This window comes from Pararge aegeria, chromosome 6 (genome assembly GCF_905163445.1).
Source record: "Pararge aegeria chromosome 6, ilParAegt1.1, whole genome shotgun sequence".
Taxonomy (NCBI): domain Eukaryota; kingdom Metazoa; phylum Arthropoda; class Insecta; order Lepidoptera; family Nymphalidae; genus Pararge; species Pararge aegeria.
The window spans coordinates 10,603,579-10,619,545 of NC_053185.1; the positions used below are offsets into that span (position 1 = coordinate 10,603,579).

The 15,967-nt window shown below is 35.5% G+C and overlaps 1 protein-coding gene across 1 annotated transcript in view; it reads left to right on the forward strand.

Moving 5' to 3' along the window:
- Positions 1 to 3,949: 3,949 nt before the first annotated feature.
- The window catches only part of LOC120624498 (CKLF-like MARVEL transmembrane domain-containing protein 4), a 31,255-nt gene continuing 19,237 nt past the window's right edge, over positions 3,950 to 15,967 (forward strand). The window contains exon 1 of the mRNA XM_039891081.1: positions 3,950 to 4,310. Within this exon, the coding sequence (XP_039747015.1) occupies positions 4,155 to 4,310 (156 nt within the window). The 5' untranslated portion in view covers positions 3,950 to 4,154. The remainder of the gene's footprint in view (positions 4,311 to 15,967) is intronic.

The following is a 15,967-nucleotide window of genomic DNA, read 5'->3' on the forward strand; positions in this document are numbered from 1 at the left end:
TCTTTTTACGCAAAGTTTTGATCAATCCTCATTTGTTAACGGTACTATATCTATTATACACTAAAAAGTTTTTTTTTTAACGTGTTTCACTTTCAGGATTGAAAGTGACGGTCACTGGAGGAGCTACCAATTTGCTATGTAAATATCTTTTGTTGCTTTTGATAGCCCACTTAATAAGGTAGGCGGGCGAGTTGACGCGGTGGCTGGTGGTACATTTTTAGGATAGCGGAAGAAAATATGTGTGGGAAACTTATCAGACACTATACGTAGACAAATTCGCAGAGGAATGCTAGTAAATATTTTTAAAAACTAATAATTGCCAGACGATATTCTCGTAAAAAACTTGAAAATCAAATTTCCATTTTGGTGACATCTCTTTTGCCGTCTTTGAGTGTTTCGCTGGGTGGTTTAGATTCACAACTGGGCTCGGATAGGTGGCCCTGTAATCAGCTTCCAGGTTTTATTTATTATTTATAGGGGCAGATATGATATGTCTGCCGAGTTCGTTAGTTTTATTATACTTTATTATATACAACGTGTAACCGAATTACGATAAACTGTTAAAGGGTGCATTAGTATATTTCATAAGGAATCAACCTGTAAAAATATGAAATCAAAAGAAGCATATTTAGTTTTCCATAGAAACTAATTCAAAACATTCAAAGTGTTTACTTGTGACAACCCTATTGAAGATAAAAGACCGACACGTGCCTAATAAAGTGACAGGAGATTTTATTTTCGCGTGTGTTGTATCTGATTTCTCTCAGTAAGAACTATGGCTAACTTAAAAACTTAGCGTTTCGGTTTCACAGATAAGTCTCGGAGACAGTAAATAATGTAACTCTAAAGCCTTCAAAGTAAGATTTCGATTTTCATTTACACGTTCTATGAGTAAATATTTACAAACATACAACCTTTTAGCGATTTTGAGTGTTGAAACCAACGTTTAAACTCAACATGTGTTGCCCTATTATTAGTTATTTCATCACTATTCCAAATCTTCAGTCTAATTAGTATATACCAAATATTCGAAGAATGCAATGTACCTGAATGGCTCGACTGTTTGGACAGTTTATTACACAATCGTTTACGAATGGAGACAGGTAACATGGGGCACACCTCGGCCTTGGTATACCTACCCATATCTAAGTAGATAAATGTTTATTTAAATTCTCAACTTAAACTATAATGTTTTTCTTCTACCTAACTAGATCCCTGACTAAAATATTTGGAGTAAGAGGAATTTGTTCACTATGACATTTGAAGCTATATATCTTTGTTTATGTTTCAAATTAAGATTAACGGCTTCATATTAATTAAAAATTGTAAATCATACGGTTTATATTTGTAATAATGATTACTAGTATGTTTGTGCATAGTATTCCGTCATCATGCGATTGGTTAGTGCACAAAGCACATACTGGATACCGGTAGGGCTGGCACCTGAGCCTCGTACTTATCATTGTCAGCATATCCGAGTATCTAAAAAAATATACTTACTGTTGCTCATCCCACAGCCAATTAACGTCCACAGTCCTCGTCTCTGATAGTAGAGGCGGCTTTAGAACATAGACTAGTGGGAACATAGACCGGTTACTGTTATCAATAACCGCAATTTTTAGATAGCATCAAACAATTTTAGGAAAGAATCTCGGCAGTCAATTTAAATTTTAGGTAAACACCTGCTGAAATTGTGTCTTATGCCCGTTTCCGCTAAACCTATGCATTGCCTAAATCGAATGATTAAGGAATAGAGGCGATATCTACATACAATAAACTTTCACCATCTCTTAGATGATAATTATTGGTGAACGTTTGATGTTCTTATGTCTAGGAATCTCCTTAGATTAAGCGTTACCTATTTATGCATTGCTTTGGTCGTCGTTAGTAAAAACGGGCATCAGTCATATTACCAATTAAAAAAGAAAAATGAATTAAAACGCAGTTATAATATTAAAATATTAAGTGCAACATATAGACAAAGAAGATTGTTTGCAGCATGATTCCGGTCAGCAGTGCACGCTTTTTAAACGACTTCAAAAAAGGTTCTTGATTGTTTGGAATCTTTTGTTTACTTAAATTCATTGTCAAAAAAGATACAGTAACCAAGTTAAGAGTAAACACTACTTAAGTAGGAACCCACGATACAGGTGTATCTTGTGCCAATCGAAATTGTATGTATTGGTGTACCTATATTAATTTATTATTATTATTCAGTTTTCATATTAAAAAACCATTTTAGTCCATTATATTATTTTTTATCAGTACTTTTTATCATTGATTGATTATTTACATAGTAACTAATAGCAGACTATGGGCACCGTATGATTACACGAGTATCTAAAAAAATATACTTACTGTTGCTCATCCCACAGCCAATTAACGTCCACAGTCCTCGTCTCTGATAGTAGAGGCGGCTTTAGAACATAGACTAGTGGGAACATAGACCGGTTACTGTTATCAATAACCGCAATTTTTAGATAGCATCAAACAATTTTAGGAAAGAATCTCGGCAGTCAATTTAAATTTTAGGTAAACGCCTGCTGAAATTGTGTCTTATGCCCGTTTCCGCTAAACCTATGCATTGCCTAAATCGAATGATTAAGGAATAGAGGCGATATCTACATACAATAAACTTTCACCATCTCTTAGATGATAATTATTGGTGAACGTTTGATGTTCTTATGTCTAGGAATCTCCTTAGATTAAGCGTTACCTATTTATGCATTGCTTTGGTCGTCGTTAGTAAAAACGGGCATTAGTCATATTACCAATTAAAAAAGAAAAATGAATTAAAACGCAGTTATAATATTAAAATATTAAGTGCAACATATAGACAAAGAAGATTGTTTGCAGCATGATTCCGGTCAGCAGTGCACGCTTTTTAAACGACTTCAAAAAAGGTTCTTGATTGTTTGGAATCTTTTGTTTACTTAAATTCATTGTCAAAAAAGATACAGTAACCAAGTTAAGAGTAAACACTACTTAAGTAGGAACCCACGATACAGGTGTATCTTGTGCCAATCGAAATTGTATGTATTGGTGTACCTATATTAATTTATTATTATTATTCAGTTTTCATATTAAAAAACCATTTTAGTCCATTATATTATTTTTTATCAGTACTTTTTATCATTGATTGATTATTTACATAGTAACTAATAGCAGACTATGGGCACCGTATGATTACACGTTTTTTAATACAATACTTACACGATCTGTGAACGTTACAACCATGGCGGATGAAAATTGATACGGGAAAAATTATATAAATAAATAAATAATAAATAAATATACTACGACAATACACACATCGCCATCTAGCCCCAAAGTAAGCGTAGCTTGTGTTATGGGTGCTAAGATGACTGATGAATATTTTTTCAATGAACTGAAAATATACATAAATACTGATAAAATACATATTAACACCCAGACATTGAAAAACATCCCTGTTCATCACACAAACATTTTCCAGTTGTGGGAATCGAACCCACGGCCTTTGACTCAGAAAGCAGGGTCGCTGCCCACTGCGCCAATCGGCCGGCCGTCATGTATGAAATTGTTCTATAACCTAGATACATAAAACTCATCCCAAACTTTAAAAAGTACCTTCTCACCTCATAACATACCTACATACCGTCACGCGTCATGATCGTAGACTAGTAGCCAATCTGAATTTTGTCAAACTTTACAGTCGGATTCCAAAGATTTTAAACAATATTTTGTGTAACTAGGCATTTAAAAAAAAATAAAACAAAAAATCTTTTTTCACCATTTGCATTGGCTAAAAGAACTGTGTCATTAAAATGCAACAAAAACAGCAAAAGCGCTACTTTTCTAAGATCATGACGATACGTTTGAGGAAATCCGGTGTCGCAGCCCTAAGCATTCGGCTACGGGCAACAGCTGCCATCGAAGCCGCTCCGCGCACACAGGCACACTAGCGCGACGAGCGACCCGAGGACGGTTGCCACCCATTCAGTTCACGACTTCACGTTCCCCGTCATTCTTCAGTTGCACACCGCACGGACAACTACGCTCGCCGCCGGACGAAAATGTTTTACGCGTTCTAGTGAGCTGGGGTTTCAAGTGACAGTGCTAGTGATTCAATAAACAACTCCTTGGATTCCCATCGAACGTATTATTAGACAAGGATGATGGCTCCCGAGACAGTGGTGACCGTAGATCACAACAAGCCCGCCTCACAGCAAGCGGCGCCTCAGCAGCAGCAAGGCGGTGCGCTAGACTGGATCAAAATCAACGTAGAGTATTTTAAATCTCCGCCTGGGATATTGAAAATTGTTCAATTGGTGAGTACCTGACTGCCTCTTGTTTTATTAGTTCTAACTTTAGCTCATCGCGACCAAAGGACTGCCACATGTCCCGTATTTAATTGGTTACGCTTTTTTCCAGGGAAATATATTATAATAGAAATCTATAATTTGATACATTTTAACAGTGAATCATATTCAAATGACCTCCATTTAAGAGTCCTTGGATAAACGATGAGAGCTTGTATTGGACGCTGGTAACTTTTAAATTTCGAAAAAACAGTTGACAACCCTAAATGTCCTGCTAGTGCTAAATATGTAGAGCCATCAAGCAAACGTGTAGATAATAATTAAGCAAGCTCACATCGTTGTTTGTTATTTTTTTATTTATTTTTTTTATTTGGTCTAGATACTAAGGACCTTTTGCGATTGATTCATGATCTCACTTTACAGAATGCCATTGGGCTTGGCAATTTTCATACCTAATTTTGTTATAAACAGCTAATTGATTTTCTGAAAATTGTAGCAGGCATTCTTTCTAGTAGGTAGATATATACTTACATTTATGTGATGTAGGCATATTAACAAGGTTGTTCCTATAGCGTAGGCATACGAGTGAGAGGTATGGCAGGCATAGGTGGGTAAACCTTCTGAATTAAGTCCTCATCTTATTCTTATCCTCTTTTAAAGTTAGTGGCAAAAAAAAACAATTTTCTTATCGGTACTTAACGCTGCATCAAAACCTACTTTTAAGGATCCAAAATTGCAACGCCTATTTTCGCTTGCACAGAAAAAAAAATGTAACAAAAATAATTATAAAGGTAAGTATATAAGTATTTTTTCCATAAAAAGATTTTTTGTTGAGTAAGGTATAAGTTTTTATAACGATATCTAGGTATTTATCGGCGCCTTAGCTTCATACCTATATAAGTACCCTATCAGTACCTTCAAACTGCGCAGCATTTAGCATACCTTCCTATTCGCCATAAAGGGTAGTGAGTATTGTAAACGTTTTACCACAGTGACACAATTGTAGTTATCTTACTTAAGTAGGTACCTACTTAATTGCTTAAGCCATTAAATTCTCTAAAAAGACTCCTCGTGACTTAGTCCGCGTAAAACTTCTTACAAATTTATTCCAAATAAACTAAGTCAACGACCGACCGCGTCGTATCACTCGCCCATTGCTCGAAAACTTCCAGGAGTATATAGGGACTTATCGGGATTTGATTAGAGTGGTACCCTGAAAGCCTGCAAATTTTAAGCTTGTTGTGAATTAATGCAAGGGTCAATGTTATTTTTGACTGACTTATTTGTAACATAAGATGAGAATCGGATAATTACCTAATAAGTCAGCTAACGTCCTTGTAAGTGATTCCTACAATCGTTTGGTAGGTGCCAAGAAATCATTTACAATAAAAAATTGATTATATTGGTTCATATTTACTTAATGACAACCTACGTAACCTTTTGTTCGTAAATTATCGAAATCGAAACTTCGAGAAGTTGGCTGAATCATATTGGATGAATAAGCATCATAAACATTAAGCGTCAGCTAAGTTCTGCTTCACTGCTAGGAATGAAGCATGTAGAATTAAGGAATAAAATCTTAAATCCGCCTTAAGGCTCCATTGCGCATTGTTGGACGCTCTAGGTACCTACTTACACTTTCTTTTCTTTTTCGCTCGTCCATTAACGGTGTGGAGAAGATCGGTTAAAGCACTAATTGTGCTTTTTTGACATTCGTTACATGCAAGACTTTATCCACCTATCCATCTAGTTAGAACAAACTGACCAAACATTAGTGCATTAATGCATTTATCAGTAATTGTAAGAGTTGTCACGTACCTACCTGTCACAATAATTGTTGATGTCGGTTTGTAAAGCCACCGTTCATAACATAAATATTATACTGTATAGCCACGAATATATCATGTAACAGGTGATATAAGATACTCTATGTAGAGTGGGTAATATGCTTTTAGGGTAACCAGATACATGTTTATATTTCCTGGGCATTTCTAAACTTACATGGTGAACTTATATAAATCAATCTATATGACACGATCAAAAGAGCTCTTGCAACCATAGATATTCTGCTCTCATTGAGCCGTCAGGAATAAGCCCGGATGATGATACGAGACAAGATGGATGGACAAGAGTCTGGAACAGAACTGAACTTTGTAAGACGCAACATGCATGTTGGCCTCATCTCTCTCATCTCATGAGAGAGACCGCATCATCACATTTTAAGAGACCTGACGCTTAATTCCGGAAGCATCTGGTGTGGCAACTCTACATTATTTTATTTAAATACTTGCACGGTGCACCTTGCTAAGTGGAAAGCCGTGGCCTATAAACGGAGCCACACTTCGCAAGTACGTATGGCATGGAAGGAACATTTGCTACCAAGTGCCTGCAATTATACCGGTTACCACACGCTTAAAAGACGCGATGGCGCGGGTGGTAGAACTTCCCTGGGCGGGCTCTGTCTACTAAACTATAATAATTATTTTCTCCATATGCATATAATAATAATAAGAGTTCAATTTTCAATATCAGAAAATATACTATATTATAGAAGAATCCGAAAAAAGTTCAAATACTGATACATACACCAATGTATATAATGTCGCCTCATAAACGTGCCCGAAGTACCTACCTACCAAAAATACCAACTATTTCGACTTCCTAAAGCAACATTTGGTTGTCTCGTAACATCGAATTAGGCACATTGATCGCCTACGCAACCGAATCTGTGATGTCACTCTCTGACTCTAACCGTATCCTTGCAATTATTAGTTCGAATTACGTAGGCATCCATTATGATAATAAAGCTGCGAAGAATTTAAACGATAGGAAGTTATCCCATAAATTGGCCTTCAAAACACGAAAGGTTTGAATATTTTGGTTTACCTACTACTATCATAATCCTTCCAACATGGCTAATGGGGACTGAGTTCCATAATTTTGACTTTGGAATACTTGCAAGTAGAGATCCGGTAGGTAGTACAGCTTTTTGTGGCAAAGCTGTACTACCTACCTACAAAGTGTTCCGGTCTGAAAAGCGTGATGGCCGGTGTAATTACGGGCAATCCTTGCACGCCCTACGAACTCGTGAAGTGAAGTGAACAAAATGGAAGAAAACTATTTTTATACGGGATTATGAATATTTACGATTTGATTATTATATTATAGATTGGGCCACCGATCCACACTGGGCCAGCATGGTGGACTACGGCCATAACCCCTTCTCATTGTGGGAGACCCGTGCCCTGTAGTGAGCTGATAACGGGTTGATATGATGATGATGACATTGGGCCTGGCTTACCCACCGTCCGTTTCCGGTATTTTGTTTTATTTAAAAGAAGCCGCCACGCATGAAACTTTGCTAATAAATCGCTGGCATCAATTCAGATAATTATTTATAAAAATCAAAGTGTCAGGTTTCCGAGATAAAAGCTTTATAAGTTATACTTTCAAGTGAATAAACTTACATTCTAAATAAATACGAATTGGCTCTGAATATTGTTTTATTGTAATCCAAGTCAAGATCAACTTGAGATAAACGGACAAAGTCAACAGGCTTTTAAGTTAAATAGGTTGGTACTATGAATAAAAGAATGAACAAACACATTAATTGTTCACCACAGAAAAAAATTATAACAATGAAAATAATACATAGAGCCATTTGATAGAAGGTACAATTTGGTAATACACACACATAGCGATCTCCTTCACACACACATAGCGTAACTAAAGGCGTAATAGGACTTAGCTATACTTTATTTTGTCCTGAACGTTGTCGCAGCACCGGCAGCTCTGAGATTTAAAACATAACATTGTACTCGTGATTACAAAAACGCAGTTAATAACAACGCAGCTTTTAATAAAGCAAGGCTTCCTCCAAGCACGTGCTAATGCTATACACTAATACTAGCGGTCCCTCGCGACTTCGTCCGCGTATACGTCAACCTTTAAAGATATAGCATATGCTGTCGCGGACTTTTTGGATTTTTATCCCAGAACATAGTACGGGTCCCGGGGTATAGATTTGCTTATGTTTTACCAAGAGATGGACATATTTTTTAGCTCAATACTATTGAGATTTCTATGAACACATCAACATGTCACGCGGACGAAGTTGCGGGCACCAAACTAGTTCTGTCTTCATTTAAGGCCTTATATTTTCCTTATACTGTTTTTTCTTCGAAATTATTATTAATCTTGAAGTGTCCACTTTGTACCAATCAGAAGTAAAAAATATATAGACATATTAGATAATTGGCGCTGTAACCTGTCCTATAGGATCCACTCTTGGAGTTCACCATTTAAATGTCATGCACCTTCAGTTTTTTTGTAAGAGATGATTGTCCCCCCTTTTTCTCTTCCCATTTCTATGATATGCGACTAAAAATCATTCCGATTAAAACTCCTGATTATATATATATTAAGTCGTCTATCTGTCGCAGAGATTTTAATCGTAATCTCTACACCTAAGATGTTTTTTGGGAGCGCTATTTGTATTTTAAATGATCAAAATTGTTAAAATGTTGACCTCAATGATGTCCGTGATTCTGATAATAGTAAAATATCGGTACAAATGTGTCCTCTATGAAAGAAATCACCACAAGGTAGGTATAGAACAAGGTATTTAATCACAAGGCGTAGCTGATATGATACCTCCTACTTGCCTGTGAATTAAAGTGAATCACAATGTAGAGATCGACAAAAAAAAAACAGTGGGCTTCACCTTGAACTGATATGTTATTTAGATATTTAAGATAAACTGGCTTAGATTAGGTGCAGCATTATATTCTTATGTTCATTCGTCGTTTTTTGCATTTGTCTAAAATATCACTGACACCTACTTTGTCTTTAAAACCGGCCAATCACGAGACAGACTCGCAGACGGAAGATTCCGGACCATTTTCTATAGAAACGGCGAAAGAATCATGTTGTATGGGAGCCCCTTCTAAATATTTATTTTATTTTAAAGAGCAACTGCTGAGTTTTTGCGGGCTTTTTCTCGCTAGAATCTGCCTTCCAAACCGGTGGTAAAGTCAAACAGACAGACTTGACGTTTCGAAAGTGCTTATGTTACATACGAGTACCTACGCCTACTTGAATTTTTTTTTAAATTCTTTCTTTAGTTTTTGTTGTTGTTGTTATTGTGAAACACATCATTGGTAAAATTTTGTCTAAATATCATGGTTTATGAGATACACGCTGGTGACAGACGGGCAGGCAGACCGACGCGACGGACAGGCTTAGTCTTTATAGGGTCCCGTTTTATACGGAACCGTAACGAGTTAGTAGTACCTACTAGTGGATTTTTATTTGTAGAACGTTCTATGTATCTTAATTACTGTCTTCTTTGTCCGGTTAAAACTTAAATAGTTAGGTACTAATTTGATGATGGAAAGTGACGATGTAATCTAAGAACGTGTTTACCTTGAGAACGTCTATTCACTGTATTGCCTTGAACGTACTGCATAAGATGTAGTACCTATCAGGAAATAGGTACAGACATCGATATACTTATATTATGTTCACTTTTGAAGTCTTTGGATAGGTACAGATGATTGAGGGTAGGTAATTCCGTACTAGAGATGATTCGAGAAAGTTTTGAAAAATTAAATGTCTTACTTGGCAAAATAGGTATACCTAATAGCTTATCTATATATATAAGGTAAACAATTTGGTTCACGGAGACTCAGTACTTGCTTATTTAAATAAAAAATCTTATCATTATTTATAATAATTGTAAAGTAAGAAAGTTAGTAACACACTTTTATTTTTCTTATTTTTAAAAGATATCTGAAAAGAAATGATGTTTAGGTTTACTTAATATTAACACAAATTAAAAAAAGAGTAGATATAAAAGCCACGCAATATGACCGGAAACAAACGATACAACCGTGAACCAAAGAAAAATATAGAAAAAAATTAACTACCTACATTCTTGTTACTTAGAGAACGTAAATAAGCGAAACATAAATCTATATTTTTAATATAGCAATTGGGGCTAGTTGAATTGTTGTTGTAAATAAATCTTTAAACTATCTTTAATCTAAAAGGTATAGCAGTTCCACAAGTTTTCCCGTTAACAAGGATAATGTTATCAGACCTGCTACACTACCCGCCTATTATAGTAAACAATACTCAATTCTTAATCAGTTTTTGAGAATGTAAGTAATTAAAGTTATTTAAACTAATGTATACGTTTTAGGTTAATTACAAATGTAATTATATCTTGCAAGGAATAGGCAAGCAGTCAGGTATCTATATATATCATATTAATTGGAGAGAAACGCGTGTTTGCGGAATTCTGAAGTATGCAATAGGTTATCGTTACTATTTATGCTAAGAAATTATTAAACAAAAACTAAAAAGACGTTTCATAATCTGTGGCGTAGAAAGATACCTCTATCATACCTATTGACGTACCACACCATTTTGTGCTTATTGCTTTGTTTCGTTCCTTACCTGAAAGCCATATCTATAATTAGTTATCAAAAATTTTTCAATACAATCATGAGAAAAAACTTCACGCTGTTCAATAAGGACATCCTAATGAAAAGTTAACGTTGAACTTTGAATGCAGAAACCTTTCACCTTATAAACTGACTGGTCAATTAGACTAGTCATAATTGTCGAAATACATTGACCTGAGAATATAACCTTATCCACATGCAAGGCTACGAAGACGCCTACACAAAAACGCTCCAATAAAGGAAATGGCCCTAATTTGTACCTAATTATTTCTACAAGTATTTAAACATAGCCCTCGAATAACTTAGCTGGCTGAGCATTTTTCTAAAAATTCACAAATATCGTGAATTCGTTTAGAAATTATCAGGCTGAGCATTTTCAGCTTCCTGAAATAAATATTGAGTTGATACTTTTATGACATTTAATTAATAGCAGTCTTACTGCGCGTTATATACAACATTACGAAATACTGATTGATTTTACATTTGCATTTGATAACATCTGTATCTAATTTCTTTCAGTGACAACAATGGCAATGGTTTACTCAAAAACTATTTATAGCGTTTTGGTTTCACAGATAAGTCTCAGAGACAATAAATAATGTAGCTTTAAAGCCAATAATAATGCGATTATTGAATATAATATCGCTATAGGTTCTTCGCCTCTTTTCCAGAATCTGAGCGTAACCAATTTACTTTCTTAAGTGCGTTATTTATTTTAATTTTTTTTTATAAAAGAAATAACTAAAGCCTCTCAATTATTACTTTGGTTTTCATTTACACGTTGTATAATACGTTATGTCGCCGAGCGTTGTTGGGTAAAGAAGGAAAACCAATACAACTAAGTCTCTCCAATCCATCATCAGCCTTAAAGTCTGAACTCTTGGAACAAGCTTGCTCTGTACTAGGAAAGTGGGAATTATAGAACAGATTTGCGTAATTAAACAATTGTTATCATACGATAATGAAACAAACAAGCGGGGCGGAGGGTTAAAGTACTCTCCGAGGTAATGGGTTGGACAACGCGATGTTCCTAACTCAGCGCTGGTACTGAGAATTTTTTGACAGAAAAACACAAAACCCATGACCTCGAATCCAAGACCTCGCAATCCTTAGTCTAATGCGCTAACCACTAAACAAACGTATCTGCCTTGCAATATGCGTTAATAGTATGCAGTTGAAAATACACATAGGTACTTACTTTATTCCACATAGTGTTGACGTACCTGCTCGTACCTATTTATTTTTAGTTATTAACAACACTAAGTTGATGTCGTCATACATCTTTAAAGGGCACCTCAACGGAATGATGAGTAATATCGGGGTTAAGGAATTCAGATTACATCACTAGCATAAAAGCAAAGTCCTTGACGTGACGGACGTTCGACCTCTACGATATGGCCGACCATTATCGGTCGCCCATAGGACGGCGAAAGCCTTCGACTGGGCAAGAGTAAGTCGTGATTGTAACATTTTCCTTGTAATTTTTTACAAAATTTATACGTAATCGATGTCTTAAAAACATGTGGAGCTTAACATGTATGTTGTTCACGCATACCTACTAACTTTCTATAGACTTTCAATATGTCTGGGTTTTATTTTATTGATTATGCTGTGAAGGTTGTATCATATTTGTGAATATCTGGTGAAGATCTGACCCTGAGATAGAAGTTCACAATGGTCATCAGCAAATCAATACTAATATAACAAACCACAAGTGTGTATGTTTGTTTGTCCTTATTTTACGCCTTAACTAAGCAAACAATTGACTTGATATTTGGAAAAGCGTTAGTTGAAAGGATAGAGTTACTCTCTATATCTCTCATAGGCTAATGAAAAGAACGAAGAACGCTTATGAATTCACAATCAGTGCAAAAGTGTTAGCAGATGACGCGAAAAGAGGGTTTTGTATTTGGTTAAATTATTTTAATTAGGCTACTGGTAGCGTTCGTAAAGCTTAGTGAAATATTTACGTCCAAAATACTACAGTGCCTGAAGACCAAATGTTGTTAATGATCACATGTGGCTCTAAAACGTAGTCGCTAACTAATTGCATTATATCAACTTATTTAGGCTAATGCAATAGAAATAATTTTCAATAGATACTCTGAACTCTGAACGTGATAAAATCAGAAATAAGTTATCAAAATAGGTGATCGAAGCGAAGCTGAAGAAGCAATTCAAATATCACTTAGTTCGACGGTGAAGGAAAACATCGTGACGAAACCTGCATGCCTGGGAGTTCTCCATAATGTTCTCAAAGGTGTTTGGAGTCCGACGAACCCCTTCTCAATATGAGAGGAGACCTGTGCCCTGTAGTAGGTCGGTAACAGCTTGATATGATGATGATGATGATAGCTAATTGAGTTGCGATTTGGCAATGGTTGAGGCACGTAGCACGGATGACCGCTGGACGTTGGGGTCAGAAAGTGCTGTAGTGGCGACCCCGCACTGGAAAGCGCCATTTGGTAGATCTAAACTGGGTTGAAAGACGTAATTGTGTTAGTCGAAAGTCCTCACAAAAAAGAATTATGCCGAGCAGTGGACGTATATCGATTTACATTAATGTAAATCATCCAGAATAAAAATACTTTTTGGGTTGTCTCTAAATAGGAAACACAAGGGTAATCTAAGGTGTATATACGTACTTGGTTATCATTTGACACTAAATCTTCTTTGACTGTACAAAAGACAATGTTTCTTCATAGATAAATGTATAAATAACATGTGATAACAGTGACTCACGTGTGAATTTCCTGCAAAATATTTTTATCGCGTTGTAATCTACATAGTGTTCAAACCGTTTGGATGATAGTCACACTTGAGAGAGTTACAATTAATAGACACCTGTTATTTTTATTTTGGGACTTATAAATACCGTATCTCCCTCACAATGCTATATTTAATGAATCTCCTGTAAAAGCAGAAGGAAACTGAAACCCTCCCTTGGAAAATTCGTCATTCTGAGTTCCGTATACCTACCTATATAAAATACTATTTTACTTATGTATAAATTTATCATGAATTATATATACATAAAATAGTATGTAAATATATTGCCCAAAGTAAAAGTTCAATAAAGTTACGTAAACATACGTATAATTTTAATGTAAGTTTATTTTACTTTTACTTTGCGTACAATCTACTGACAACTTAACTGCAAGCTACTTACGGTCAGGTTTCCTTTAAAAGTTGTCTTTGTTATTTGAATTGTTTTTGTGATTTGTTGTAATAATATATTTATATAATATAATGGTCATATTCTTGTCCATTTAGTGTTAATAATGATCATGACAATTAAGTAATTAGGTGCATACGTAAAAATACAATCTTAGGTATTAAATCGATAAGCTTAAATTTTTTGTACAATCACGGCTATAAAAATTTACGGGTGCATGCTCGTCTAAACTAGCTTCAATTGTGTTCAATCAAGCACAAAAGAAAATATTTTGATAAAATTTCATTTAAACATTATTACTGGCTACGTATGTATTTGTTATCTCCATGTCACTAAATGGTAAGGATTTAATAGGGAAACACTTAGGTATGCTCCTTTACAAATTGATCTAACTTATTTCATCAAAATATTATGAGGAAGTATAATATGGTACCTACTTCTAAAAGGATTTAAATTTTGCATTCGCACTGGTAGCTTTTATAATATGAGAGCGGCGTCGGGTGAAAGCTGTCGTCGAAATGAAAGTAGTTCTGACATAGGTCCGACGGCGGCAGTTCAGGTAGATGTAGGGGTGCCACGCGTGCTAACATATACACGTATATACTCGTAGTAATCACATAATTTTATTCAAATATTACGTATAATATTGAGCTGCCAAACTTGACTTTGGAATGAGTTTTTATTTTATTTTACCTCTTAATTCCTTAGATGATAAACAACTGTGCTACAAATGTTCTTTTTAGATAATTATTTCAAAATGGACGTTATCAATATAACTTATGTACGATTTACACTATTTTGTTAAAAAAATCCTGTATTATCTTAAAATGTACTTTAAGTGTCAACCCTAGGATGATATTGGCCTGGCCGTGTCGTCGACGACATGGCGCGACAACCTGTTGTTTTCTCATCATTTCACATTACTTTTCATGTCCATCTACGATTAACGTACCTATATTTTAGAACGCCAAACGAAATACTTTTACTTAGAGCCTTTTACTAACAGGCGCTATAGACATTATATCTCTTCTATTCTTCTTCCTGGGCCCGTCTCCGTACTCAGTAGGCGTTCCGGTACTCAGGTCGTGTAGAAACCGATTAGCGGTTTTCGTTTAATATAACTGCCATACTCAGAATCATCATTATCATCATCATCATCATATCAACCTATCACCGACCTACTACAGGGCACGGGTCTCCTCCCGCAATGAGAAGGGTTTGGCCCAGTGCGGATTGGTCGACCTCACACACCTATGGGAAAATTATGGAGAACTCTCAGGTTCACAATGTTTTCCTTCACCGTTAAAGCAAGTGATATTTTAATTGCTTAAAACGCTCATAATTTTAAAAAAATAGAGGTGTTTGCTTGGATTTGAACTCGCTCCCCGAAAGTCTAATTCAAAGTCCTACCTACTGGGTTATCACCGCTTTATACCGAGACCGATCGAGAGACCAATAGCTACCTACTTTAGTTAATAAACAAAGGCGTATTGACGACATCTATCTTTACATGCATAGATTTATGATCCCATTGTTGTAATATGGCGTTAAGGTTCTCGCCTGACTGATTTACTCAGATATATCTGTATATCAAAGCCCTTATGATTTCAATCAGAATGAAGTTGTTAGATAGTATTGTTTTCACAAGTTACGAAAACTACGCTGTATTGTAACATAAGTAACCGCAGACTACCTATTGTGTTGCGTATTTGCGACACAGTTTGCTAAACAGAATTCATACGAGTTATGACTTAATAAATTCTTGTTTAATAAACAAGAATTTATTTAGTCACAACTCAAGTCTTTTTATTTTTATTTCACTTTAAGTTAGAGCTAGTTTAGTTATTGATGGTGCAGTCTAAGATGGTAGCAGGCTAAACTGTAATCAACCATAGTCTATAACAGTCCAATGTTGAACTATAGCCTTCTCAACGGGAAGGTTTGCCAAAAATTTCCACGCTGGGCAGACGGGTTTGTGATTGCAGTAGACCTTGACTGCTATTATAGCTAGTGGTTATTGATAG